Source organism: Seriola aureovittata, chromosome 17, assembly GCF_021018895.1.
Source record: "Seriola aureovittata isolate HTS-2021-v1 ecotype China chromosome 17, ASM2101889v1, whole genome shotgun sequence".
NCBI lineage: Eukaryota > Metazoa > Chordata > Actinopteri > Carangiformes > Carangidae > Seriola > Seriola aureovittata.
The window spans coordinates 11,765,736-11,790,751 of record NC_079380.1 but is presented as its reverse complement, the minus strand read 5'-3'; the positions used below and the strand labels follow the sequence as shown (position 1 = coordinate 11,790,751).

The following is a 25,016-nucleotide window of genomic DNA, read 5'->3' as shown; positions in this document are numbered from 1 at the left end:
GTCTCAAATATGGACTGGCATGGAGTTGGATTCATCTATTCAGGAGGTGTATTATAAATGCAGCACTTTAATACGGGTATACACAGAAGAACGCACAGGCATTCGTATCAACTCAAAACAATGTCTGAGTATGCACCATGTCAGTAATAATTATGTTTAGATGACAGTAAAATGACTTAATTAGAAATGTCTCAGTGCCAGCTGTAATTACACTGGTCAGGTTGTTGTGGTTCGAGTTGTCATGACTGCTACACATCAAAGTAACAAAGAGAAGGAAACAATACATTTAATGTGAAAAATGGCACAGCCTTAAATAAGGAATTTAAATATCATAACATTAAATGGAAATAATTTTTGGGGTTTTTTTTTAAAGTCCTGTCAGCCTTACCCACGAACAAGCTTTCTCCAAAGTCTCTGCTCTATTTAACATTACTGTCATTATGAGTTAGAGGTCTTCTGTGTTTGTCCATTAGCACTCTGGTCCCTTTGTGGCTTCTGGAGGATTTTGGTTTCCAGTTCCACCAGTAGAGCTGGCAGTATGCTGTCCAGTAAAGCCAGCCCATCCCAGGAGCAGCGCAGACCTCTGATAAGTAAAGGGGGAAAAAACAGACGAGATTCAGACATAAGCGTAGAGCTGCGGACATTTACTCAAATAGTTGATTGACAGAAAAAAGGAAACGAAATCTGCAACATTTTGATAATTGATTAATCATTTTAGTCATTTTCAAGCAAAAACTCCAAACATTCCTGGTTCCAGCTTTTGATTTACTTTTGGGTTTAGACCAAGTAAAACTAGCTATCTTAGTCACCTTGGGTTGTATAGCTGGAAAGTATAACAGGAATTTTCTGACATTTTATAAACAGAACGATTAATTATGATGAATGAAAATTATGTGTAGCCATACACAAATAGGGAATATCTTTTTTTGCCAATGAAAAGGTAAAATTTTGCATCTAAGTAGCGTAAAATAATAATTGTAAGTCACCTGTCATCAAGAATCAGCTGTCCGTTCTGCAGCAACTCTCGGACATCTGTGGATGTACCAAAGACTTCATGGAGGCAGAGCTGAGGGCTAAACAACTCCCAATGCTGTTAAATACCAGAAAATGACCATAAACATTATTACATTTCACAAAATTCATGAAGATCATCTTAAATGAGGTATGAAAAGACAAGATTACATAGAAACTGAATAGAACGTTCTCCATTAGGACAAATCATGTGGGTGTAGAGGGTGTATTGTGTGTGTTTCACCTTGTGATTAATGCCCTCTGTCATTCTCATCCCCATCACCAACACCTCCTCCAATCTGCCAAACAAACAACACTTTGAAAATACAACTTCACAGATACTCACAAGGACGGGACAGAGTGAGTAAATGGACTGAATGGGTGAGTCTGATGATTGTGTTTCACAAGGACAGAATGTCTGAAAGAACATGCACGTGTACAACAACCTCTAACACTATGTTTCCTCACACTGTGCTGTATTATGCTCAGCGGATTGGCTGATACACAACTGTTACATTTCATATTAACAGAGAATTTTCTGGACTGAAAGGTGCAGCTGCCCTCTTGTGTAATAACCAAATATACTCATTAGAAGACGCAACACTACTGCCTGTCAGTGTAACAGCTCACAGTTCAAGATGGCCGAGCTGAATTCTCCTCCGTGTCCCATGTCCCCTCTGCTGGACTTCACGGATCCACACGTCAGGCTCGAGAGTCTGGGTCCGCGCCTCCCGAACGACACCTCCCTCCCCCAAAGGGACAAACCGGCCATGTGCTCCTGTTACAGACAAAAAAAAATTTTAAAACTAACTTTTTTACTACACGTGCAACGTTCATCAACCACTGCTTTCAATCTAGATAATAGATTACCTGGGCCAACGCCAATGTATTGTCTTCCCTTCCAGTAGCTCATATTGTGATGACCCACCGCATTCTGTATTACACAATGAAAAGTGTTACCGTGTTGTCGTGATTGTTCCTCTCAGACGTGTTCATGAGTCAGTGTGGTGTAAAACAAAGCAGACATCTGCCTTGTTGATGAAGCAGAGTTCATCAAAAACAAAACAGAAAAGCTGAATAACACCACAGAGTAAATCATAAGCAGCAGCAGACATTGTTTAATTATTTTTAACTCATACATTTTTTAACATTGGTCAAATGTTCTTCAGCAGTTACTGTGTTGCTAAATCTCATTAGATTTTCACTGCTCCATGGCACAGGACTACATCTGCGGCACAGAATGATTTTATGCTTCCACTTGAATCCACTTCACTGAAAACTGCAAAAAGTAAAAGAAAAATCTACTTTCTAACACCTTAAAAAGATTTAATTCAAATGCAATATGAAGGAGTAGTTTGCTTAAAAGCCACCTGATGTGTCACCGGATGAGCACTTTTAACGTTAAGGAGCAGCAGGATGTTCTGTCTGCATCAGCAGTAACTTAACACACCACTGACGCAGTGTGAACTGCGGGTGAACAGTAAACATTGAGGCTGTTGTCAATCATTGTTCCCTGTTAATCCCCTGTGCAGGTGAAGGTAATATGAAATTTTGCCTGGCTGGCAGCAGATTCTGCCACTAACAATGAAAACGACTCCATAAAGAAGGACACTGCTAAATGTAAATACATTAAAGATCTGGGACAAACACCAAGGGACTCTAAGGTCAGCTCCAGCTCTAAACTCTTTTTAAACCTAATTACATTTCTGTTTGCAACTATTCATTTTTAGGGCTCTTTAATACTAGTTGTTTTTGTTTAAATTTTACTCAAGAAATAAATCAAGGAGATATTATTAAAATATTAAATATTTTCTACACTGTAACACTGAAACACGGTCATCTGTTCTTTTTTGTCTTTATTTCAATAGTTTTTCTACTTTAATTTATTGTTCTTGTTAGTCTCTTTTAAATGTTGTTGTAATGTATTTGTATGCCTCAAAAAGTAACTATGATTCAAAACCCATCCGACTAAACTAGATTAGCCTTTCCTATAATCTTTATATTGGAATCAAGCATATCAAGGGAGGAGGACAACTTTTTTTAAGGTCAATGGATGAAAAGTCATTCTGCTGAGGACTTACATTTCTTGCAAAGTTTGACACTTCATACTGCAGAAAGCCTCTCTGGTGGAGAGTCCTCCTGGCACACCGGTACATCTCTGCCGTCACATCATCAGCTGGCATAGTCACTTCCCCTTGTTGCACCTGTTTAAACAGCTGGGTGCCTCGCTCCAGGGTCAGCTGGTACAGAGACACATGGTCATCACACGCCCTCAGCAGCTCGGACAACTCATTCTCCCAGGATTCAACGCTCTGCCTGGGGCGTCCGAACATGACATCCACAGACACCCTCCCTGGGCACAGCCGCTGAGCCTCTTCAATGGTTTTCAAAGCCTGATGAGAACTGTGGTCTCGTCCCAGAATTTTCAAGTCATCATCCTGCAAAGTCTGAAGGATGGAAATGTGATATGGACAGTGTAACTACACAGTATATAATCTATTCTTCTCTGATCAGTCCTCTACAAATTATATTCACCTGGACCCCGATGGAGAAACGGTTCACCCCAGCACTGCAGTAATCCTCTAACTTTGACATTCCCACAGGAGTAGGGTTGACCTCGAGCGTGACCTCTGCCTCATCTGGTAGATTCACCTGCCTAGAGACGGTTTCAAGGATTGTAGCAATGGTGGACGGGCGTGCAAGGCTCGGAGTACCACCGCCAAAAAATACAGAGGTGATGCTGCAAATTAAAACAAAGAAGGATAAGCGAAGCCATGTGTCCAGAGCTGCAGGGATGACTGGATGATGTCATGTGGTATGTCAAAATAAATAAATACATAAAAATCAACATACCAGGATACCTGACTGAGCTGCAGCAATGTCTCAGTCTCCCACTGAAGGCAGTCAGTCATGATGTGGTCATTGTTCTCTCTGGGTATATACTTGTTAAAGTTGCAGTAGGAACACCTCCTGAGACAGTAAGGCCACTGTAAATTGGAAGAGGACGTTGACATCATTTGGGCAAACTTTCCTGACATGACATTGTTTTTGCATAAAAAAAAAAAAAAAAAAAAGCCCTGTAATAAAAACAGATCTAATTCACTTCACGGATATGCATTTGCAGATGTGTGTGTATCTCTGCATAGAAATATTTCATTTACAGTTAGTTAAATTGACCAAAAGCCAGCTCACGTGTACGTAGAGAGACGCCTGCTTTGTGAGATGTGGAGAGCCTGCCCATTCAGACACATCTCCAATTATTTCCCCGCCAGAGAAGAAGCGCAGACCGGGAGAGAGGGCACGTCTGGCCCGGAGAAATGTGTGTTTGATCATTCTGTATCTCGGCTATCTGACGGCGGATTTAATTAGTCTGTCCTTCACTTGAACACATGGCTCCTTACAGCAGCAACTGCACGCGTCTGGCTCCATTGTAACTGTTAAAAAAAAAACTGTGTCAAACTTACTGTGACACCAACTTCACAAAAATACCTACAAAGTAGTGTGGGGTCATTTTGTCCGTTCAGTAGCTGTCACATCGCTCCAAACAGGAAACACGTGAATGTGATTTCCTCTTTGTGTGTTACAAACTTTGACCACACAGAGGCGCTGATTTTTTACTAGTGTAAGAACATAGACTGTATAAGAATCACCCATCGATTACAAACTGCACTGGGGACAGGTGTAATTGTGCGACAGTGAAAGTGTGTAGGTGAGTAAATGGCTCAGGTGAATTAACCCATTTCTGCAGCTTGAGGCCTATGTCCACCTGATTACATAACTTTATTTAATGCTTAATAACATCTCATGTAAACATCACAGAACAATGGTTAGTGGATTAAATTGAGAAAGAGACTATTAAATGTATATCTACTGTATAGCTATGTACATTTTTAATCTCAATGAAAATACAAGACAGTGTTTTTACTTTTTAAAAAGAAAAGCAAAAACAATAAACAGTACCTTCTAACACACGAACAATGCAAAGCTTCAATTTTTACATTGTCTGGTTCCCACACTTCTCATCAACAAGAGTACCAAACTTCAGTTTGATGTGTGGAGTTGTTACGGTTGTGGAAGGCAGTTAGTAAGCAGTGTGTCCTTCTTGTGTGCTGAACTTATCCGAAACCTCTCCAAAATGGCTAAAATTTATTTCTCAACATTTCAAGACAATGATTTTAATAGAGATGTTAATGACTTTTTCTGATAATGAATGACAAATGGCTCATTCCCCTTGCTTGAGTGTTGACTTGTATTAAATGCAAGTAGTCCTTCACTATTTTTATTATAGTTTGTTGCTCGTGTTGTACATGGGCGTCTAAACACTACGTTCATTTAGCATGAGGCTGAATTAAATATCAGCAGGTCTTTGTAAACAGTGGTATTTGTTTTTGCAGTGACAACACAAAAAGACACGGGTCTATATTTGGAATATTATTTGTGCTCTACTCGCACAGGATCAAACTAATTTAATGAGCTATTGATTTCCCTGAACCCAGGGAAAAAACTGTCTGGTGGGCTGACAGTGAAATAACCTTGTTGGATCACCTTTAGAATTAGGATATTAATTTTAACAATCAACACTGTTTGAGTGTTATTAAAAGCATTCACTCATCAGGGTTACTGCTAATTAAATCTCTTCATCATTTACAGGTAAGAGCCAACACAGCTCTGTGAGTGGACAAACAACTCTACAATCCCTAGATGCTTGTCACCTTCATATAATTGCCTCTGCTCGGCACTGATTAATTTTGCAGGACTTGTTGTGATGATCACACAAATCAGTTATATGATGTGTGCCTGTATCTAAGTGAAGAAATGGGCCAGTCAACATCAACAACAAAGAAAACTATAAATGTTCTTGTCCTTTGCTACATTATTCCTAACATGTTACTATATTATTCCTAACTGTTCTATGTTATATAGACAAATTTATTGAGCAATTAATCTAAGTATTTCATTAAAGATGTCAATAAATGTGAATGTGCTCACTGCCAGCTTCCGACCCTGAGGACATTTTCCACTTAATATTAAATCTGGTGCCCAATTACCTCATCAGCAGAGAGAGCGATAGAGAGAGAGAGATTGGGAGAGGGAATAGGGATGTGTTTTCATAGAATACATGCAACAGCTATGGTGATGAGCTCAGTCCAGTGAGAAGCTGGAAAACTTTGAGAGAATCTAAATTTAAAAGAGTGACTGGGCTGTAAATCTACCAAATGGATAAGAGGAAGAAAGGTAAGCTCACTGATTTAAAATGTACAGAAGGTAAAAAAATGTGACATGGAAACGACTAGGCTTCTCTGCTTTGCTTTAACTCAAGCAGCAGAACTAATAAGGCGGGCGTATCATAGGTCATGTCAGTTTCTATGCGATTTAGCAGTTAAAAGAGATGGGATACAGATTTGGAGGCTTGTTGGTCATGTTCTCCTAAGGATGAATTGTAATCTCTCTGGTGATCTGCTGACTTTTCAATAGCTCTACCATCAGAATTTCAGAATCAAAATTTCAATTTGTCCAATACTTTGGTTTAGGAGCAAATACCTACAGAACTAATAATAATACTGTGAGTTTTATGAAATCACTGTGTATTTTGTGCTAAGTAGCAAAAGTCAGTATGTGCTAACATGCTAACTAAGATGTAGCATTATATCATGTTAACATCATAGTAATCATTTAGCTCAAGGAACATACTCACAGACTCATGGTCTACAGGAGAAAACTAAAAGAGGAAATCATCTTACAGTGCCTTGGTAAAACCACAAGATTATTTGAGAAAGCATTATTTTGTCAGCCTCTTGTACAAGTTATTACATATGAATTTTAAGCGCTTCATAGCTGGATATAAAATAACAATGATAAGTGAGAGCATTTTTTTGCAGTTTTCTTCTTTCTGAAATTCAACTGAACTTCTCTTTTCACAGGCTCTTCTACGGAACTGAGGCTTATGGTGGTTGGTAGCAGTGGACCTTCTCAGTTCCTACTAACCAATACCATACTTGGGAGAGAGGAGTTTTCTAAGGATATCTCCTGCATTTCTGGCAGCAGGAAGAATACTGGAGAGCTGGCTGGTCGACGAGTGGCTGTGGTCAATGGACCAAACATCTATGACAAGGATATGTCTCGAGCCAAGACGAGGATGGAGCTGAGAAGGTCTAAGTGTTTATGTATCCCTGGTCCCCATGCCTTTCTTGTTGCATTTGACATGGAGAAAATCTCCCCGAATGACATAAATACATACAGACTGATGAAGAAACGCTTTGGAAGGCACTGTCTGAAGCACTGCATGGTCCTCCTGGCCTATGAAGGAAATCTGGAGGGAGCTGCCTTGGAAAACAAAGTGCAGAAGACTGACTGGCACCTGAGAGAACTTATCGAGAAGTATGGTGGACGCTTTCACATTTTCAGCAAGAACTGTAGAGATCGCAGCCGTGACAGAGAGCTGCTGCAGAAGTTAGAGTTAATGGTGGCCTCATTAGGGGGTGGCTACTTCTCGAGCAGAACTTTCCAGAAGGCAGAGGACTGTGTGAAGAAGGAGGAAAAGAGGCTCAGGAAGCAGAGAACAGCAGAGATAGAGAGGGTGTGGACTGACATGGAGAAACGGTACGTAGCGGACGAGTTGTATCACCAGAAGGATGCCTACACCGCCAATGTTGGCGTTGAGATCAGAGCCAAGGCGGAGATGGACAATGGATGGCTCAGGACTTCCCTGGCCAGAGGGCTGGGGACAGGTGTGGTTGTGGGAGCTATCATGGGAGCACTGTTTGGGTCTATAGAGGGGCCAGGAGGTATGGTTCTTTATGGGATCATTGGTGGTGCGGTTGGAGGATCAGGTGGAGGAACGGCCCAGGTCGCTATAAAGCATATGGAGGACAGAGTGGTTCCAACTGCTAGACTCAACTTTAACTCAATTTTTATCAATCGCTTCTTTGCAGCTCCTCGATCATGACGGCGTGGCATTGAATTCCTACCTGTATTTCAGGAAGCAAGAGAAAAGATTTATATCATGTGCTCCTGGTGTGTAACTGTTGGTTATGTAGCTTTCAAGCTGACCTGACAGCAAATAAGATAAGGAAATGTAAAACTCCCTTTAGGTTGAAACACAAACTTGATTCCCCAGTTATATTACCTACATACTATACTATACTGTACTACTATACTAAGCTACTGTTTTGGTGAACACATAGTTTAAGGGAATTACTAATGGTCAAAAACAATAAATCTCACAGTTGATTTTAACTGTAAATGAATATATTTTAAATAAATGTTGTGATTACTGACAGCATTTTTGGTTTTGTTTTTAGCGTCTCAACATTTCCTGGAGTCTTGCTGTGGGTTGGTTAAAGGGTAGCTCAGATAACATTCAGGGTGGAGTCTCAACTGAGAGTGCCATTGTCTAAAGCACCGCCCCTTTCCTGGACAACACACACACACACACACACACACACACACACACACACACACACACACACACACACACACATACACATACACACACCTTAGTACACCTGCTGAGTGTCAACCATTACAGTCTTTATGTATTATCGTCGTGGAACTCTGAACAGAAGCAGTGCAGGCTGACCGCAGTGCTATCTGGATAAGATCAACTGGGATAGGTAAGACCACACTTGGCTCCTTGAACTTTTCGATATTGTTTCCTGTTTTACTTTTGTCAGATTTTCTGACTTTCAGACAAAAATCTGATGTGACTCATTCATGAACATGTTGCGTAATCTGAGATTGATTCCTGAATGAATGTCAGAGTACAATGGAGTCAAAACTCAGGGACTATATATCAACAACCTTAAACATTCAGTAGCTGAGTCGTAGCACCCTGATGACGTAACAAACAATTTGGCTGCTACCTGTTTGACTACATACTTGACATCACATCTTTTACATAGCTGCTTCCCTTCTCTGTTAGTCTATCAAAAAGAAATTCTTTTCAATCGAATGTCTGTGGCAATAACAAAAATAAGACATTGTGACTGAAAATAACCAGAGGGCTAGGATTCACTATGGGGAACTTTAGCATGAAATGAATGTTAAGTCAGTAAGAAAAAAACAAACTAAAAACACATAACCATTTCTTTGTGTATCATTACACAATATGAGAGGAATGCTGTTGTGTCCAACAACATGACGTTGACTAATCTCGTCTGTCTGAGTGCTGCATAGCCCAGCGGAAAATGCATTTTTGCAAGTTTGTTCATAAACAAAAAATATTTAAAATTACAACTTTTTGTTACATTTTCAGTAAAGAACAGTTGTAACAATATGTACAATATGTATTTTACTTGAGTGTTTGCATTTTCTGCTGCTTTATATTTCTAATGTACTACGGTTCGGAGGGAAATATTGAACTTTTTACTCCATGTTATAGGATAGATATGCAGCAATTACTAATTACTTTACAAAACAAGATTTTACATTTAAAAACAGAAGACACTTGATAAGCTTACAAATTAAAGATATATTGTGATTTCCAACCTTTTTGGCATGTGACAGTATGTAGTCGGCTCCCTTGTAACTTTTAAGATGTCTTTGTTTTTCTCTTCTTTCCTGTCCCATTGATTATCTTGCAACCCCTCTGGTTTATCTTGTGACCCTTGAAAACCACTGGACTAAACGTCAGACATTCTTTATGAACTTCACCATTGTTCATATATGTATAGGTACTTGATAATAAATAATGAATATATACTAGATTTGCAATTAGTATCAACCTCTGCCCTATAATATAACATTATTATTTCCTAAAACACAGGTATTCATGTTAGATGTTTAGAATACAAAGATGCCATGTTTACTTTTGTCTATCAAATAATTTGTCTTTGTTACCACTGAGGCCTTTAAATGAAAAACAACAAGATAAAAAATCTTTTCTTCATACTTTGTTGACATTGCTTTCATGTCATTGTCATTCTCAGATAATGGCCTCTACCATCAGCCTCCTCCCTGAGAAGCACTTTTTGTGCGCTCTGTGTAGAGACATCTTCACCAGACCAGTTACCATACCGTGTGGACACAGCTTCTGCTTGTCCTGTCTCTGCCACTACTGGGCACGACACCAGTCCAAATACTGCCCCCACTGTAAGAGAGTGTTTACTGACAAGCCTGACCTCAGTGTCAACCGCATTCTGGCTGACATCGCTGACAACTACAGGAAGACTCGACCGCAGAAACCACCCGATGAGGAAGTGGTACTTGCTTTGCTTGCATTTGTCACTATAGGTGGTATAATGTGATAATTAATAAATCTAGTATATTTGTGAATGCTTGTGTCACTGTTGCGTGTGTACAGGTTATAGATGTTGAGCAAATGATTCAGGAACGGCTTCAGAAGATAGAAAGGTTGAAATATTCTCTTGAGGTTCAAAAGGTTTGTTGAAACTCTCTATAAAACTTTAAAATCTTTATTTATTCTTAAATGTGTATAGTTGAATGATGATGATGATGTCCAATCAGAGCTCTTACCTCAGAGAGGTACGCGAGAGTCAGAAGGTCTTCTCTGCCCTGGTGAATGCCATGGAGAAGAGTCACAAAGCGGTTGTTGCTGCAATAGAGGAGAGAGAGAGGGATGAGGAGAAGAGAGTAGAAATGCTGGTGAAAGAGCTGGAGCAGGAGATCCAGGAGCTGAGGAAGGAAATGGCTGAATCTGATCCTCAGATTCCTGAAAATGGTGATCAAACTGATGATGCAAAGCAAGTTAACTTGGTAAGCAAGATGGTGATGGTGAAGCACTGATCCCAGCTACCATCAGTGAAATGTTAACGTCTTTCTTTTTTATGTCATGCAGAACATCATTTCCACTATTTCCCTCTCTGACCTGAAGGACTGGTCTAAGGTTACCATAGAAACTGACCCTTGTGTTGGGGTCACCAGACGAGCACTGTCAGACATGATAGATAAGATGAAAGTAGAAGTCAACAGGCTCTCCAAATCTGGTGGGCAATACATTTTTTTTAAAAGATATCTCATGTATTGAATCAGATAAATTTGGGACTAAATTTCAGTGTCAGTGACATTTTGTTTTGCTTTGATTCTTCCTTTACAGAACTTAAAAGAACTGAGAAATATACAGGTAAGGCTTTCTTTTTGCTATGGGGAGGGTAATTCCGATTTTTTTTGGGTCTTTAATTTTTAACACATTTATATTTCAGCATTCTCTTGCATGATTACTTAGAAAACCACATGCAAAGAAAAACGTTCCTTAACCTTTTTTAGTTATTAATGGTGGAATCAGTTGTATCAACTCAAAGCTGTATTTTAAAGTATGAGGAGGAGGCTGTTTTTTTTTATGTCAAGGCTATTGTCCAAATAAAGTTCTGATAATGCTTGCGAAGGTGTTGCAAACTTAAATACAAGATTGAACTCCATTACTGGGGTACGGAGGTGGTAGTGTACTCTGTCTTTAAGTGCTAAGGCTGTCCACATCGTTTGACCCGTTCTCCCTCTTTTTTAGTGGATGTTAATCTGAGTGTAAAGACAGCCCACCCCTTCCTCTTCGTCTCAGACGACAGAAAACAGGTGAGACACACAGACAAGCTTCAGGAGGTACCAGATCACCCAAAGCGGTTCGACCGTGTGGCAAACGTGCTGGCCAAAGAAAGCTTCAGCAGTGGGAGGTGCTACTGGGAGGTGGAGGTTGGGGAGAAGATTGAGTGGAACCTGGGTGTCGTCAGGCAATCAATAAACAGGAAGGGCAAGTTCACTGTCTGTCCTGCAAATGGTTTCTGGACTTTAAGCCTGAAGGCTGGAGGCCAGTACATTGCCAACACCTCTCCCGTTACCCTGGTGGCTCTAGAGCAGAGGCCCAGGAAGGTGGGTGTGTTTCTGGACTACACAGAGGGCCGCGTGTCCTTCTTCTGCGCAGAATCCGGAGTCCACATTTACACCTTCACCGATACCTTCACTGAAAGGCTTCATCCATTCTTCAGTCCTGGTCGCATGCATGGTGGAAAAAATGCTGCTCCCCTAATCATCTGTTCTAGCTTTTGTAGCATCTGAACATTATTCCCAATACAGGATTTATAAAACTCCAGTATAAACATAGTTGCTATTCCTGGTATTAAATTATCTTTTTATTATCTATGCAGTATGATAAATATATTTATTAATTTAAAAATCTATATGAAAACCCACAATGAACCACATTTCTCCATCAGAACAGTGACCAAGAGGTTGCATAAGGACTGACTCCCTACACTTGAAAATTTCAATGAAACCCATAAACAGATTGAAAAGGCTAGAAGGCACTCATAAATAAACAAGTGAGTCAAAGTCGAAAAAGAGGAGAAAATGGGTTGCTGTATGGATATAAGGGGGTGCAGGGTTGGGACAGAGGTTGACGAAGAGCAGGGAGGGAGGGCACGGCAAAACAGCAGGGCATTGTGCTCGTACACCAGGCACTGGGAGACACACTCAAACACATTCACGCATTCACACAATAACACGGCCGTGCACACAAGCGCATGCTTCTGCCCACTGCCACACAGACTTGTGCTGGCATCTCAGAGGGCAGCCCCATTTTCCAGTCCAGTCCTAGATGTCGAAGCTGATCGACCCCCTTTGCTGCAGTTCACCTGACCTCTCAGTTAGAGCCTCCCTTGCTCTCCAGCCTTCCTGTGGACTAAACTGACCTCTCAGGGCTGTCATTCACAACTGCGGACATCCACAGCTGATCTACACAAGCAAAGGACCAGCAACACTAAGCTGTGGACCAAGGGGAGCAAAGAGAGTGCACCATACTTCATTTGAGGTAAATATCCTTGCTCATATCCTCTATCAGTGCATTAGTGACATTTCCAAAAACACAGAAAAACAACTTGATGGAAAAATTGATAGTTTTGTGTGATTAAAAGCTGTACATTTATGTGATGAGTTTGATGGAATATAATGGATGTTCCCAGTAATTGTTCTATTTTGTGTTAGCTGTGTCACAATTTAATATCCCTTTTTAAGCGGTGATAGTCACAGTGTTGGAGGTGTGTGGGATGTTACTAATTGCTCTTGCGTCACTGCAGTAGTTCCCTGAAAAGTATCCTACTCCTAACAGGTAGAGCCATTAGTTATACCAAGGATAAGGTCTGGCGGCCATCAGAGGCCACTGAGGGACTTTGACTTCATTTCCATGAGTTTATGCACAATGTTTTGTAACAGTGGGAGAATGTAGTCCAGTCTGAATGGTTTTTCTGGTTTCTTGGATTCATACGATATATTATTATCTGCCTACTCACAAGACAGGCTGTAATTTTCCTTATCAGATCTAGTAATAATCCCCCCAGATGGATAAGTGCTTATCTGATAATGAGTAAAATTTATCCCCTTGACATTTATTTGTCTATCAGAATCAGTTGTTGAACGGATCTTGTGCAGGGAGGGTTTGATTCACAGAAGTGGTAAAATGTGGATAAATAGATGATACAGGTCCTCCTGGCCCACTCCACAAGCCTGCATGAAAGCTGCTTGTGTTCAGAGTCTCCTCATGTTTTTCTGAGATAATCCACTCACCCGGCAAGGCGTAGCTCGACACCCACAGCTGTGTCAAAGAGGGCTATTCTCTGTGGTTCTTACTGGAATCCACTAAACATGGGCCTCCCAGCCTGTTTCCAAATATTTATGATAAATATATGCTCCGTTAGTCTTTTCATACATACGCTGCTGTAATGCTGTAAATTGTTGTAAGAAGTAAGAAGTAACAAGTTATAGATATTTTTGTATTTGTAAAATTTTGCAAGGTATTTGTATGCTAAATAAAAATGAATTGAAATTTATTCTAATAGTTTTTTTCTGAATTTCAGGATACCCAACCTCGTCTAGTCCAAGTTGAACCCATCAACATCATCCCCCACAGACTGAGGATCCAGTGGTGGAGAAAGACATTTCCATAGACTGTCACATTTCTTTGTGGGACTATACGTGGGCCCTTTACAACAGACAGAGACTGATATAAAACCAAGACAAATCCATCTGATTCAAACAACATCTTTCACCATGGCAACCACAGGTATGCAGTTGCTGGGCCTAATAATGTCCATTGTAGGCTGGGTGGGTGGGGCGGTAGTCTGTGCCATCCCCCTATGGAGGGTCACTGCCTTCATCGGTAACAACATAGTGACGGCTCAGATCATTTGGGAAGGCCTTTGGATGAATTGCATTGTCCAGAACACAGGTCAGATCCAGTGTAAGGTGTATGACAGCTTACTGGCTCTGCCCAGTGACATGCAGGCTGCCCGGGGCCTCACAGTGTTCTCCATCCTGCTCTGTGGCCTGGCTCTGGCTCTGGGGGTCCTAGGAGTCAAGTGCACTAAGTGCATCGGTGTAAACAGCCTCAAGGCCCGTATTGCTCGCATCTCTGGAGCTCTTTTTGCCATTGCAGGGTTCCTCTACCTTGTGCCCGTCTGCTGGACTGCCCACTCCATCATCAGGGATTTCTATGACCCACATGTGGCGGCTCCACACAAGCGTGAGCTTGGCCCTGCCCTATACATTGGCTGGGCGGCTTCAGCTTTGCTCCTTATTGGAGGATCTCTGCTCTATGCTGGGTCAAGTCCACCTGGCATCCCAGGCTCTCCCACCTTCAGCAGTGGAGAAAGTAGTCCTCGCAGGGCACCTACTACACAAGTCAAAGGTTATGTCTAAGTTCCCAAAATGTCTGAATGCCTTCAAGTCTCACAAATCCACCCCAAACAATGACAAACCTGTTTTTTCTCCTCTTGATTTTGCTCCTTGTAATTATTTTATATTTAATGTTATTCCAGTTTGCTTTTTTCTTTGAAAAGCCGCAGGAGGCTGTTTAGGGAAAATTGAACTCATTTTATTATTTCATACCTGATATCTTCAAATAACATTTTTTCTGTTTGTCAGTGTAAAATACAATAAAACTTTTGGTTGTCCAAACCTGTGTTGTCCACATTTTTACAATTACAGATATAAAAGCAGTTAAAAAAATCTTACAACCATATGTGTTTGAAAGAAGTAGCATAGTAGTTTTAAAAGAAAAATCTTTGTTTGGCTCGTTTGTGTAAATGCTACTATGTGTTCTGCTGAGAAGAACAATAGAACAATGGGGATGTGTGTAGATTTGCTTGTGGTGCCATATTGTTGAGAAGTGTGTATGTTTGTGTGTGTGTGTGTGTGTGTGTGTGTGTGTGTGTGTGTGTGTGTGTTGTGTGTGTGTGTGTGTGTGTGTGTGTGTGTGTGTGTGTATGGTTGTCCATCTCCTATCTTCCATCTCTTCTTCCCTGTCTCAGCTACTCTGTACCAGGGACAAAGAAAAACTTTTCTTTATCTTTATTTCATAACAAAAAAAATCCTGGTACTCCTTCTATCATACTGTATATAAGTACAGTAAACCAGAACAGTCTTATAGATAGTACAGCTCAAAACACCTCCTCCTCTTTGTCAGAATTTAAATGGACAAGAATTCAAGGCTGAATTATAGATGACATTATTAAAACACATCAACCCTCATAATGTTTGAGTCCTTCACTGTATGTACTGTTGATGTCTGCATGTGTGAACATATAATGTGGGATTTTCAGGCCAAAGTGGAAAACATCTTTATTCACAAGCATTGCTGTCATCCTTCAGATTCTGTGCTCATTTACTTTGAAGTAAATGATCATCCACAGAGAATTTCAAAAACAATTTCAGTGAAATAAAAACCACATGATATTGACATGATTTTGCTTCAGAATGCCAATATTTTTTCCAGGCTAAATTTCTTAAATTGCATAGAAAACATGCCCCGGTAATCGCTTTCTGTCTGCTGTAAAGAGTAAATTTGATCATAGCTTCGAGGGCATACGTTGCCCCATCAGTTTCTTTCTTTGTCAGTAACAGCAGTGGACAGAGCAACACAATGCCACTTTATTGAGCACTACAGCACCACAATAACAATGGGTACCAGTGTCCCAAGTGCCAGGTAGTGACTCATTCATGACCTAAGTAGGCCTATACTAATGTTGGTGGAGTAATGTTGTGAATATAGTCAAACAATATGTGCTATTTTACTGTAAGGTTGTAATGGGCAAGACAAAGTGAAACAAGTGCACCATTTACATTGTAAATAACCAGCAGAGTGTCTTAAAATAGCTTTATGGTATGGTACCAGCACAATTCTAATAACAACACTGAATACAAGGACATTAATGAATCATTGCTAATATACTTCACTGTAAACTGTCACAGGATCAACTACAGAACACACAATCAATACTCAAGACAAGTCAGTAAGGTCTACTTCCTTGATAAAGCTTCATATAAACTAAAACAGTTAAGGTTTTAAAACTAGCTTTTGACACAGAGTCGTATTATAAGACAGGGGGGGTGGAGGAGACGACACAGTTGATAATGTAAGTGGTACATATTTCAAACTAATTTGTAATTAATCAAACTCTATAGACCAAAACAATATGTAGTAAACGTGGGGATTTTCAGGCCCATGGTCTTCTGGGTCATCTGAGCCATCATTTTGACATCACCCTGCTGCCAACTCACTTGAGGTTTATTTTCTTAATAGAGCTTGATAAAAATTAAAACAGTTAAAGTTTTAAAACTAGCTTTTGACAGAATCCAACCTTGCATATAAATGTAGTCGAGCAAAACCTGCAATATTTCTCTCTGAAATGTGCTGCAGTTTACGTATAAAGAAGAAGAAAATGTAGGCTAAATACTCAAGTGCTGCAGGGACTCTCAAACTGTACTTTAATACAGTGCAAGTACTTTAGTTTCTCCAGAATGTACTTACCGTTTCATTTAACGGTTGTTAGAGGGAGAAAAATCCTCCGCGTTGCTGTTTCTGTACCGGAAGCGGGAAGTAGGAAGAGCTACACAGCTGTGCTCCGTGGCTAACAGAGCAGCTAACAGGCTAACCTCAGCGGTGGAAATATCAGGACCCGTTGACCAAACAAGACTCCTTGACCGAGACTTTGACACCTTGAATCTAATATGGGGAAGGGTGGAGGCACATTTGAGAGGCTTCTCGGTAAGTTATCCACACATTTGTCAAGTTGATGGTTTATTAGCCAACTGTGAGTCAAAGTGCGATGTTTCCCAGCGTATTGTTTTGACAGACGCTGGGGCTGTGGCTCTCAGGCTAGCTAATTTAGCCTGCTAACAAATTCGCTGCTATTGTTTGGAGGCCCTGTTAGGCTCACAAAATTTAGCAACCCGGCTAAGTAGCAAGTACAATCTTATTTGCCCCCCTTTTTTTTTTACTCGGAATCGAACTAAGCCAGTATCTTCTTGTGTTATGTTTGAGCTGTTAGTCAGGAAGAAAACAGCCTGTCGACCCCCTTCAGGTGAGCTCATATCATAATATGTAAACGTAACAGTAACAATGTTACTGGATAACTCCTGACATGACTCGGCTGCTCAGGGCAGGCATACAGCCAAGCACAACATATCATTTATGACCTGTAGTGTTGTCTTAAGTTTTTAAAGTCCACAACAGGTTGATTAGCAAGCTGCTTATCGCTTCCCTGTAGAGATCAAAGTTACACTGAATTAGAAGTCTTATTATTAAAATACACTTGGTAAAATTAACGTCAGATGGTTATAAGTAGTTTATCATGGCACTATCCCAAGAAAAAAACAACTGTGTCATACCGTGCAGGTGCATTGTAGGTGGTTTCATGAATGGTGTTGAAAATAGACAGTCAATGGACATCAGATTATAGAAAAAATCAATTTGATAACAGGAAGATTATCATTAACATCTAAATTGCAGTTGGCACAGATGGCCAGATTAACCTGCCAGGGGACCCTGGGGTAAGAATGAGGTGCAGTGTCCCATAAACCCTCAGATGATGATAAACCACTGGTTTACATAATAAAATTCTTTAAACTAGTTAGGTGTTGACACAGGTTCTCATGATTGGGTACAAAGCAGAACCACAAACTTTTATCTTTTAAGTTTGATGCAGTTTCCCCCTTCAACAAAATCAGATGTTTCAACTCTTAAGATAGAATCAGGAATAAAACCATATTTGTGTAGGTATTTATGCCATTAGAATTATTGTATCTTATCTAATGACTCTGTAATTACTATATAATAGTTATCAGAGAGAAAAGAGAGCACATCAAGGGAACACTTTAGTAGTTGAGGAGAAATCCACAAGATACAGTGCATATAAATGCACTCAGCTGCCTCTTTATCTATTCACATCAGTGAGGTTTGATTAAAATATTAGAAACATGATTCGGTATAGAGAAAGAGAATTCAACTGCACCACCAACTTCAGCCTTTAAAATGACCGTAAAGTAACACTTCTCTGAAACAGTTTCAACCAAAACTGAACATTGTAACCTTCGTGAAAGTGTGATTTAGTTCAGGGCTAGACTGCATTAGTTTAGGTCAGGTGTTCCTAATAATCCTTTCCTTAGGAATGGAGGAAGCTTGTTATTTTTAATGACATGTTGGTTTGGTGTGGCAGATACTGCGTGACAGATATTAACCAGACAATATACCAATATTACATCTTCAACCCTCTGTATTAATTGCAGATAAAGCCACCAGTCAGCTGCTGCTGGAGACTGACTGGGAATCGATTCTGCAGATCTGTGATCTAATTCGACAAGGAGACACACAGTGAGTGATTCTGCGAATTGCCAACTTCTGTCTGCATACATATTCAAATAGTTCATTTGACTATTAGATTTATCTTTCTTTAACAAAAAATTAAGAAAACCGAACAAGTGTGTTTTGCAAAAAAAACAAAAACAAAACTTTATAACCTGGACTTTCAATTGAACAGTATTTGTTTTGTCCGTACAGAGCTAAATATGCTATTGGAGCTATTAAGAAGAAGCTGAATGACAAAAATCCACATGTGGCCCTGTATGCGCTGGAGGTAAGACCTGCGTAAAGTTGAAAATGTTGTTGCTAAATTATTTTTCAGATGGCAAAAAAAAAACATTATAACATGTAAAAAATTAAACTTAATTAACTGGAAACCTACAGTTCTGCTGTATATGTTGTTTGTCTTAATGTGCTATTTTGTCAGTGAATAATAATGTGACCTCTCCCTTCAGGTCCTTGAGTCTGTGGTGAAGAACTGTGGCCAGACAGTCCATGATGAGGTGGCGAGTAAACAGACCATGGAGGAACTGAAGGACCTACTCAAGGTCATTGATTTTATTTTTCTTCTTAGGCATCACACTGATGTCACAATGCTGTTTAATCTCAAATATACTGTTCCCACTCTCTGTTTTCTCCGTTGCAACAATCTAGTTCTTTCACAGCACAAGGTTTGACTTTTGTTGTGCTCAGTACTGTGTTTTCATTGTGAAGTTTAATTTGCTGGCAAAGGACTGGAAAACAGTTGCAACCTTTTTAGAATCTTTTATCATTCATTTTTTAAAAATCATTATTTAACCCAAGGAACATTTTTCGAATAACTGATTGAGTGTTTAGTTAACGAAAAGTAGTCAAAAATGCTCACCACTGTTTATTACAGTCCAGGTTAACATCCTCAAATGTCTTGTGGTTTTTGACCCAAAAGTATTCACTTTACAATGATAAAAAACAGAGAAAAGCAGAAAATCTCAGTTAATTGATTTAACAACAAATTTTTCATCACGTTAATGTGTGTGCAACTATATTTTTAGTCCTGTACCTTTCTCCATCAGAGTAACAAGTTGTGGAAAGTTTGGATATAGTGCTTTCAACCTCTTAAACACAGACAGCATGAGTTGTCTGACCATATTTTGGCTGGAAGCTTTATCACCTTTCCCACCGCTCTCATGACTGGAATATCTGCTCACTGCTTCCAGGCAGCAGTCTGCATTACAGCATGAGCTAGCATTATTTGATTGGGTCCTAGCTGTACCATGTGACCCAGGCTCCTGCGGCCCATGCTGGTTTCTACTTCCTGATGATGTCACTGCCTTGTGACAAGAGGGTATTTCAGCCCAAAGCAAGGGACTTCCCACCTGACTTCTTGTTATCGGAGGCAGTGTTGTTTGATTCATTTTGCTAATTCATACCATTGTTGAGTGACAACAGAAGTGTAGAATATCAAAACAAGAAGGACTTGAAGGTGTAAAGACACATTTGCTTGACTCTGTGTGGTTCCTTTACCACCAGAAACAGACAGAACCAAATGTCAGAAACAAGATTCTGTACCTGATCCAGGCCTGGGCTCACGCCTTCCGCAACGAACCCAAATACAAGGTGGTTCAAGACACATACCAGATTATGAAAGTGGAAGGTAAGTGGACACATGCGCATATACTGTATTTTTTAATGTATTTATTTTTTTATTGTCACACTCACTTGAAAAGAAACCTAAGGATCTCCAAAAGTATAATGACCCAGATAAATATTTCTAAGCTTGTCTTATCTACAGCTCAATTCAAGAAAGACACATTAAAGTGATTTATTCAAACAGTTACATTTACAACAATATTTTAAACTGATGTCCTGTATTAAACAGCAATTATTACATATTGTTTGTATATTGTTCATTATTTGAGGGTATCTGAAGGTTTTGAAAAGTCCTTTTGGAATTTTCATTTAACATTTAACTCCATCTACTCAAAAACGGTTTTAGAAAGAATCTATGTGGTTGTGGGCTTTTGAAAGACACTACATATTTATAAACTATAAGTGAGACTGGTGTGACGGGATTATCTGGGTCCAGGTCATATTAATTGATTACATATATATTACTAGGAATTATTTATATACAGCTGGAAACTACAGACAAAATATGATATATAATTGATATACTTCATAAATAATTGTATTTTGGTGTAACAGATGGTATTAAAAAGGTCTTAAAAAGTCTTCCATTTTATTCGGTCAACACTGCAGAAACCAGGAGCATACTGTAGACTCAACAAGTCTGTATTTCTTTTCTCGACAGGTCATGTGTTCCCCGAGTTCAAGGAGAGTGATGCGATGTTTGCAGCAGAGAGAGTGAGATATTTTGTTTTTGTTGTTTCACTGTAGTAGAGTTTGCTTTATTAAGTGATTGTTTTCTGTAGAAGCAGCATGAATTATATTTTAAATGCAGACCATAAAATTAAATGCTGGTGAACTATTTAGAAGAGAGGATATGCTGTATGTACTCCGAGCTCCTGTGATTTGCTTCTTTTTTCTTTTATTGCATCATCATATCTGTAGTAATATTTGATGTCTGTTTGTTGTCTAGGCCCCTGACTGGGTTGATGCTGAGGAGTGCCACCGGTGCAGAGTCCAGTTTGGAGTCATGACAAGAAAGGTAGGCCTTGCTTCCTTTTAACTAGGCCACTTGTAGATTATATGGTTTTCTTCATTCAGTTACAGCGTTGTGTGTGTGTGTGTGTGTGTAGCGCATGTGCGGAAGTTGACCTCGATTTCTGTTCTGTGCTTTTCCAGCACCACTGTCGAGCCTGTGGCCAGATTTTCTGTGGCAAGTGTTCGTCTAAGTACTCCACCATTCCAAAGTTTGGAATCGAGAAGGAAGTGCGTGTCTGTGAGCCCTGCTTTGAGCTACTTAACAAGTGAGTCCAGTGAAAAGTTTGAAGTATGGTGGCCCTTAATGATACCACTATATCTGTCTCCAGCAATGTAGAGAAATACCTCATTAGTTGCAGCATGATATTTCTGGTATTGTAAATTATTCTCCTGCTCATGTTGTGCTGTATTATTTTTTTGTGGAGCCTAGATACACACAGTTAGATTGTTTGCATCTGTGCTGTATCACCGTTAGCTTTAGAGAAAAGTAACTAATGCACTGCCTTGTCTAAGTGTATGGTCCTCCATCTAATTATCTTTGCTCACCTTTAGTTGTGATTTGAACCTCAATTTGTCTTGATATGTTTATTGTGTTACCTCTGTCAAAGAGGTCATGTTTTCCAGTTATTCAGTGGGGTTACATCAAAAAGGATTTTGACTGAAATTTAGTGGAAAGTGAGGCCAGCAGAGAATACTGCAAGCATGTGGCCATTTTTAATGTATTTTTCTGCTATTTTGACTTTTTTTCTTAAATATTTTGTTTTCGTCACAATATATTTCATCTGGCCCTCGCCAAATTTGGTACACAGTATATATGGATGACCCTGAAAAAAGTTAATTGTTTATGCATATGCCATGGTTTTTATGATATAAATGCCCCTGATTTAAGAACACACTGTGTAATTTAAATGATTCCAGCTTGCACATACTCTGAACAGTGTTGCAAAATTATGCCATATCTCAGTGGTAATGAGTCTGACTGACTTGAAGCTTTACACAATTTCTCCAAAACTTGATTTTCTGTCACAATGTGTGATTAAAAGCAGTTTCAAGTCTGAATGCAGATTAACAACTTATAAACATGTCCTATTATTACAATAGCAAATTAAAAGAATTTTGCAGCATATACAGAGTTGTGCATTCCTTGATTGTTTTATTGTATTGTTCTGTTTTTGGAGAGTGCTTGCTGTTTCAAATGGAATTCTCTCATCTGATTTACAAGGTTGTTTGTCCTCCCTGATCCCTTTTCCTCACCAGCCACCCCTCCCTCTCTCCTCCACTTAGGAAAGCTGAAGGGAAAGCACCACCCACAGGCTCTGCTGAACTGCCTCCCGAATACCTGACCAGCCCGCTGTCCCAACAGTCACAGGTAATTGTATAGAAAAATAAGATGGCTTAGTTGACATCTGTATTAGGGACTCTACATGGGAAAACACATATGCATCAATGTATTTTAATTATCCTTTTGCTGTATTTTATTCTTCTGGTCTTTGTTTCCTTTTCCCTGCTTTTCGCTCCCTGGGTCTCACCATTGCTCGTCTGTCTCACCAGATGCCACCCAAGAGAGATGAGGCAGCATTGCAGGAGGAGGAGGAGCTGCAGCTGGCCATTGCCCTTTCCCAAAGTGAGGCTGAGGAGAAGGAGCGGATGGTGGGTTGCACAGCTGAAATTTTACTTTTTGTTTTTACAGCCTGTTTAAAGAGAAAAACTGACCAAAACCGTGTGTGCACTTACAGAGGCAAAAGAACTCATACACAATGTATCCCAAAGCTGATCCCACCCCGGTGACTTCCTCAGCACCACCAGTCAACCCCCTCTACACTTCCCCTGTGGTAAGACTGTTCCCTGGCAAAATGAATTATTTACACTACCAACCATTTTTTAATCATTCAAACAAAGTTGAAAGTTTTTTTATTTTACAGGTTGTTGAATTATCTTTTTTTACTGACCACTATGAACTATGCACTTTCTTTAGAACTCCTCTGCTCCATCAGCTGAAGATGTAGACCCTGAGGTACATGTTGTCCTTCTCTACTTCAGTACCTTATTATAGACTAATGGATACACTACATCGTACTTACAATACTGATGTGTCTGTGTCACAATATTCCAGCTGGCCCGTTACCTGAACAGAACATACTGGGAGAAGAAACAGGAAGAGGCTCGCAAAAGTCCCACCCCCTCAGCCCCTGCCCCTGTGCCATTGGCTGAGCCACTTCCTGCAATCAGTCAGCCTGTAGAAAGCCACGTCCCTGTCCAGCCAGTCAGCATAGTGGAGGTATATTGAAATATTGTTGAGTAGATCTAACAAGCAGCAGTTTTATGTCTAGCGGAACTGGAGAAGGAAAACCACAAATGACTCTCTGCACTTCGCTTCCCTGTCGCCTCCACCTTTAGCAGCAGTACCAGAACGGCGAGTCAGAGGAGAACCATGAGCAGTTTCTGAAGGCTCTGCAGAACGCCGTCACCACCTTCCTTAACCGCATGAAGAGCAACCACATGCGTGGGCGCAGCATCACCAATGACAGTGCTGTGCTCTCCCTCTTCCAATCCATCAACAACATGCATCCACAGCTGCTTGACATCCTCAACCAGCTAGATGAGAAACGATGTGAGTGTTTGCTGCTCATGAGTGTGCGAGCTTCTATGCATCTTTGTCTCCCTTTGTGTCTAAGCTCTCAGTCATCGCATTGTGTATGTCATTGGCAGTGTACTACGAGGGGCTGCAGGACAAGTTGGCCCAGGTGCGTGATGCTCGGGCAGCTCTCAATGCCCTTCGTGACGAACACAGAGAGAAGCTACGCCGTGCCGCAGAGGAAGCAGAGAGGCAGAGGCAGATCCAGCTGGCACAAAAACTGGAGATCATGAGGCAGAAAAAACAGGTGATGAAACAAGGCTCTCCATTTAGAATGCACATTGATACATTATTCATTACCATACTCACAAGTGTTTTGTTTTGGAACCTCAGGAGTACCTGGAGATGCAAAGACAACTGGCTATTCAGCGCCTCCAGGAGCAGGAGAAGGAGAGGCAGATGCGCCTGGAGCAGCAGAAGCACACAATCCAGATGAGAGCCCAGATGCCTGCTTTCTCTCTGCCCTACGCCCAGGTACACACTGTGCACTGACCTATGCCACACTGGTTTTGCTGATCTCACTAGCTGCGGTTCTACAGCGTATTTCATCATGAACTGTCAGACTACCATCGCCTAGTCCAGAAGTTAATCAGCCCTCTCTTACAGCAGTGGTCCCAGTCATGCACCTTTGATACCTGATGTCGGATTTCAACCCAAACAATTGCTATCTTATCTAATGTTACCTGTTACCAGATTGAATGAGATGGTAGGCACATGACATGAGAATGAAAAGCCGTAGACACTTGGGCTGCAGTATTAACAGTTAAGTTTTGTTTTTGCTTTGGCCAGGTATTGTAATTAAAATGACGTTGGAATTTAGACACAACATTTAACTGTTCATAAATCTTTCGGAATAAATCTCTGATAATGCCTGTATGTGTGGTTACACAGATGCAGTCTTTGCCCCCCAACGTGGCAGGAGGGGTGGTGTACCAGCCTGGCGCTCCACCCAGCTACCCGGGCACCTTCAGCCCTGCTGGTTCTGTGGAGGGTTCACCTATGCATAACATCTATATGAACCAGCCTGGGCAGACTGCACCAGCACAGTACAAGGCCATGCCCGGCGCTGCCACAGGTGAGGAAGTCAATAAGAAGAAAGATAAACTGGAAACTTGGATAGAAAGCTTTGAAATACTCTTGATAGCT

The 25,016-nt window shown here is 40.5% G+C and overlaps 5 protein-coding genes across 9 annotated transcripts in view; 4 read left to right on the top strand and 1 right to left on the bottom strand.

Moving 5' to 3' along the window:
• Window positions 1–47: 47 nt before the first annotated feature.
• rsad1 (radical S-adenosyl methionine domain containing 1) lies at window positions 48–16,820 on the bottom strand. Its single transcript, XM_056400850.1, has 11 exons — window positions 16,763–16,820; window positions 10,486–10,564; window positions 4,204–4,445; window positions 3,865–3,998; window positions 3,547–3,751; window positions 3,093–3,458; window positions 1,882–1,945; window positions 1,642–1,789; window positions 1,256–1,310; window positions 987–1,090; window positions 48–583 (listed from the first exon to the last, which is right to left on the bottom strand). Exons 3-11 carry the CDS (start codon window positions 4,342–4,344, stop codon window positions 439–441), a joined length of 1,362 nt encoding a protein of 453 aa, XP_056256825.1. The 5' UTR covers window positions 4,345–4,445; window positions 10,486–10,564; window positions 16,763–16,820; the 3' UTR covers window positions 48–438.
• On the top strand, window positions 6,228–8,350 carry LOC130184725 (GTPase IMAP family member 1). Its single transcript, XM_056400764.1, has 2 exons — window positions 6,228–6,246; window positions 6,933–8,350. Exons 1-2 carry the CDS (start codon window positions 6,228–6,230, stop codon window positions 7,955–7,957), a joined length of 1,044 nt encoding a protein of 347 aa, XP_056256739.1. The 3' UTR covers window positions 7,958–8,350.
• On the top strand, window positions 8,493–12,046 carry btr02 (bloodthirsty-related gene family, member 2). Its single transcript, XM_056400851.1, has 7 exons — window positions 8,493–8,624; window positions 9,939–10,211; window positions 10,313–10,390; window positions 10,477–10,725; window positions 10,808–10,955; window positions 11,066–11,092; window positions 11,474–12,046. The coding sequence occupies exons 2-7, from the start codon at window positions 9,942–9,944 to the stop codon at window positions 12,016–12,018; spliced, it is 1,317 nt and encodes a 438-aa protein (XP_056256826.1). The 5' UTR covers window positions 8,493–8,624; window positions 9,939–9,941; the 3' UTR covers window positions 12,019–12,046.
• Window positions 14,005–14,910, top strand: cldnk (claudin k). The gene has a single exon (XM_056400853.1). It carries the CDS (start codon window positions 14,005–14,007, stop codon window positions 14,650–14,652), a length of 648 nt encoding a protein of 215 aa, XP_056256828.1. The 3' UTR covers window positions 14,653–14,910.
• Window positions 16,821–16,830: 10 nt separating the features above from the next.
• Window positions 16,831–25,016, top strand: part of hgs (hepatocyte growth factor-regulated tyrosine kinase substrate) — a 10,363-nt gene continuing 2,177 nt past the window's right edge. The window contains exons 1-17 of one of the 5 annotated variants that reach the window (XM_056400847.1): window positions 16,831–16,999; window positions 18,520–18,604; window positions 18,791–18,866; window positions 19,048–19,140; window positions 20,108–20,225; window positions 20,883–20,935; window positions 21,171–21,239; window positions 21,377–21,501; window positions 22,493–22,604; window positions 22,787–22,885; window positions 22,972–23,067; window positions 23,211–23,249; window positions 23,349–23,513; window positions 23,633–23,846; window positions 23,945–24,117; window positions 24,204–24,344; window positions 24,762–24,945. In XM_056400847.1, the coding sequence (XP_056256822.1) occupies window positions 16,963–16,999; window positions 18,520–18,604; window positions 18,791–18,866; window positions 19,048–19,140; window positions 20,108–20,225; window positions 20,883–20,935; window positions 21,171–21,239; window positions 21,377–21,501; window positions 22,493–22,604; window positions 22,787–22,885; window positions 22,972–23,067; window positions 23,211–23,249; window positions 23,349–23,513; window positions 23,633–23,846; window positions 23,945–24,117; window positions 24,204–24,344; window positions 24,762–24,945 (1,879 nt within the window). In that variant the 5' untranslated portion in view covers window positions 16,831–16,962. Of the gene's footprint in view, window positions 17,000–18,519; window positions 18,605–18,790; window positions 18,867–19,047; window positions 19,141–20,101; window positions 20,226–20,882; window positions 20,936–21,170; window positions 21,240–21,376; window positions 21,502–22,492; window positions 22,605–22,786; window positions 22,886–22,971; window positions 23,068–23,210; window positions 23,250–23,348; window positions 23,514–23,632; window positions 23,847–23,944; window positions 24,118–24,203; window positions 24,345–24,761; window positions 24,946–25,016 lie in introns of all 5 variants that reach the window. The other 4 variants (XM_056400849.1, XM_056400848.1, XM_056400846.1 and 1 more) reach the window with 4 other exon arrangements.

Excerpts from the sequence above, each read along its gene's own strand:
- rsad1 (XM_056400850.1), bottom strand. The coding sequence starts at position 4,344 with ATGATCAAACACACATTTCTCCGGGCCAGACGTGCCCTCTCTCCCGGT. Across the intron at positions 3,752-3,864 it reads CAGCTCAGTCAGGTATCCTG|CATCACCTCTGTATTTTTTG; the intron begins GTATGTTGATTT and ends TTTAATTTGCAG. Across the intron at positions 1,790-1,881 it reads ATACATTGGCGTTGGCCCAG|GAGCACATGGCCGGTTTGTC; the intron begins GTAATCTATTAT and ends TGTCTGTAACAG.
- btr02 (XM_056400851.1), top strand. The coding sequence starts at position 9,942 with ATGGCCTCTACCATCAGCCTCCTCCCTGAGAAGCACTTTTTGTGCGCT. Across the intron at positions 10,212-10,312 it reads AACCACCCGATGAGGAAGTG|GTTATAGATGTTGAGCAAAT; the intron begins GTACTTGCTTTG and ends GCGTGTGTACAG. Across the intron at positions 10,956-11,065 it reads CAACAGGCTCTCCAAATCTG|AACTTAAAAGAACTGAGAAA; the intron begins GTGGGCAATACA and ends CTTCCTTTACAG.
- cldnk (XM_056400853.1), top strand. The coding sequence starts at position 14,005 with ATGGCAACCACAGGTATGCAGTTGCTGGGCCTAATAATGTCCATTGTA.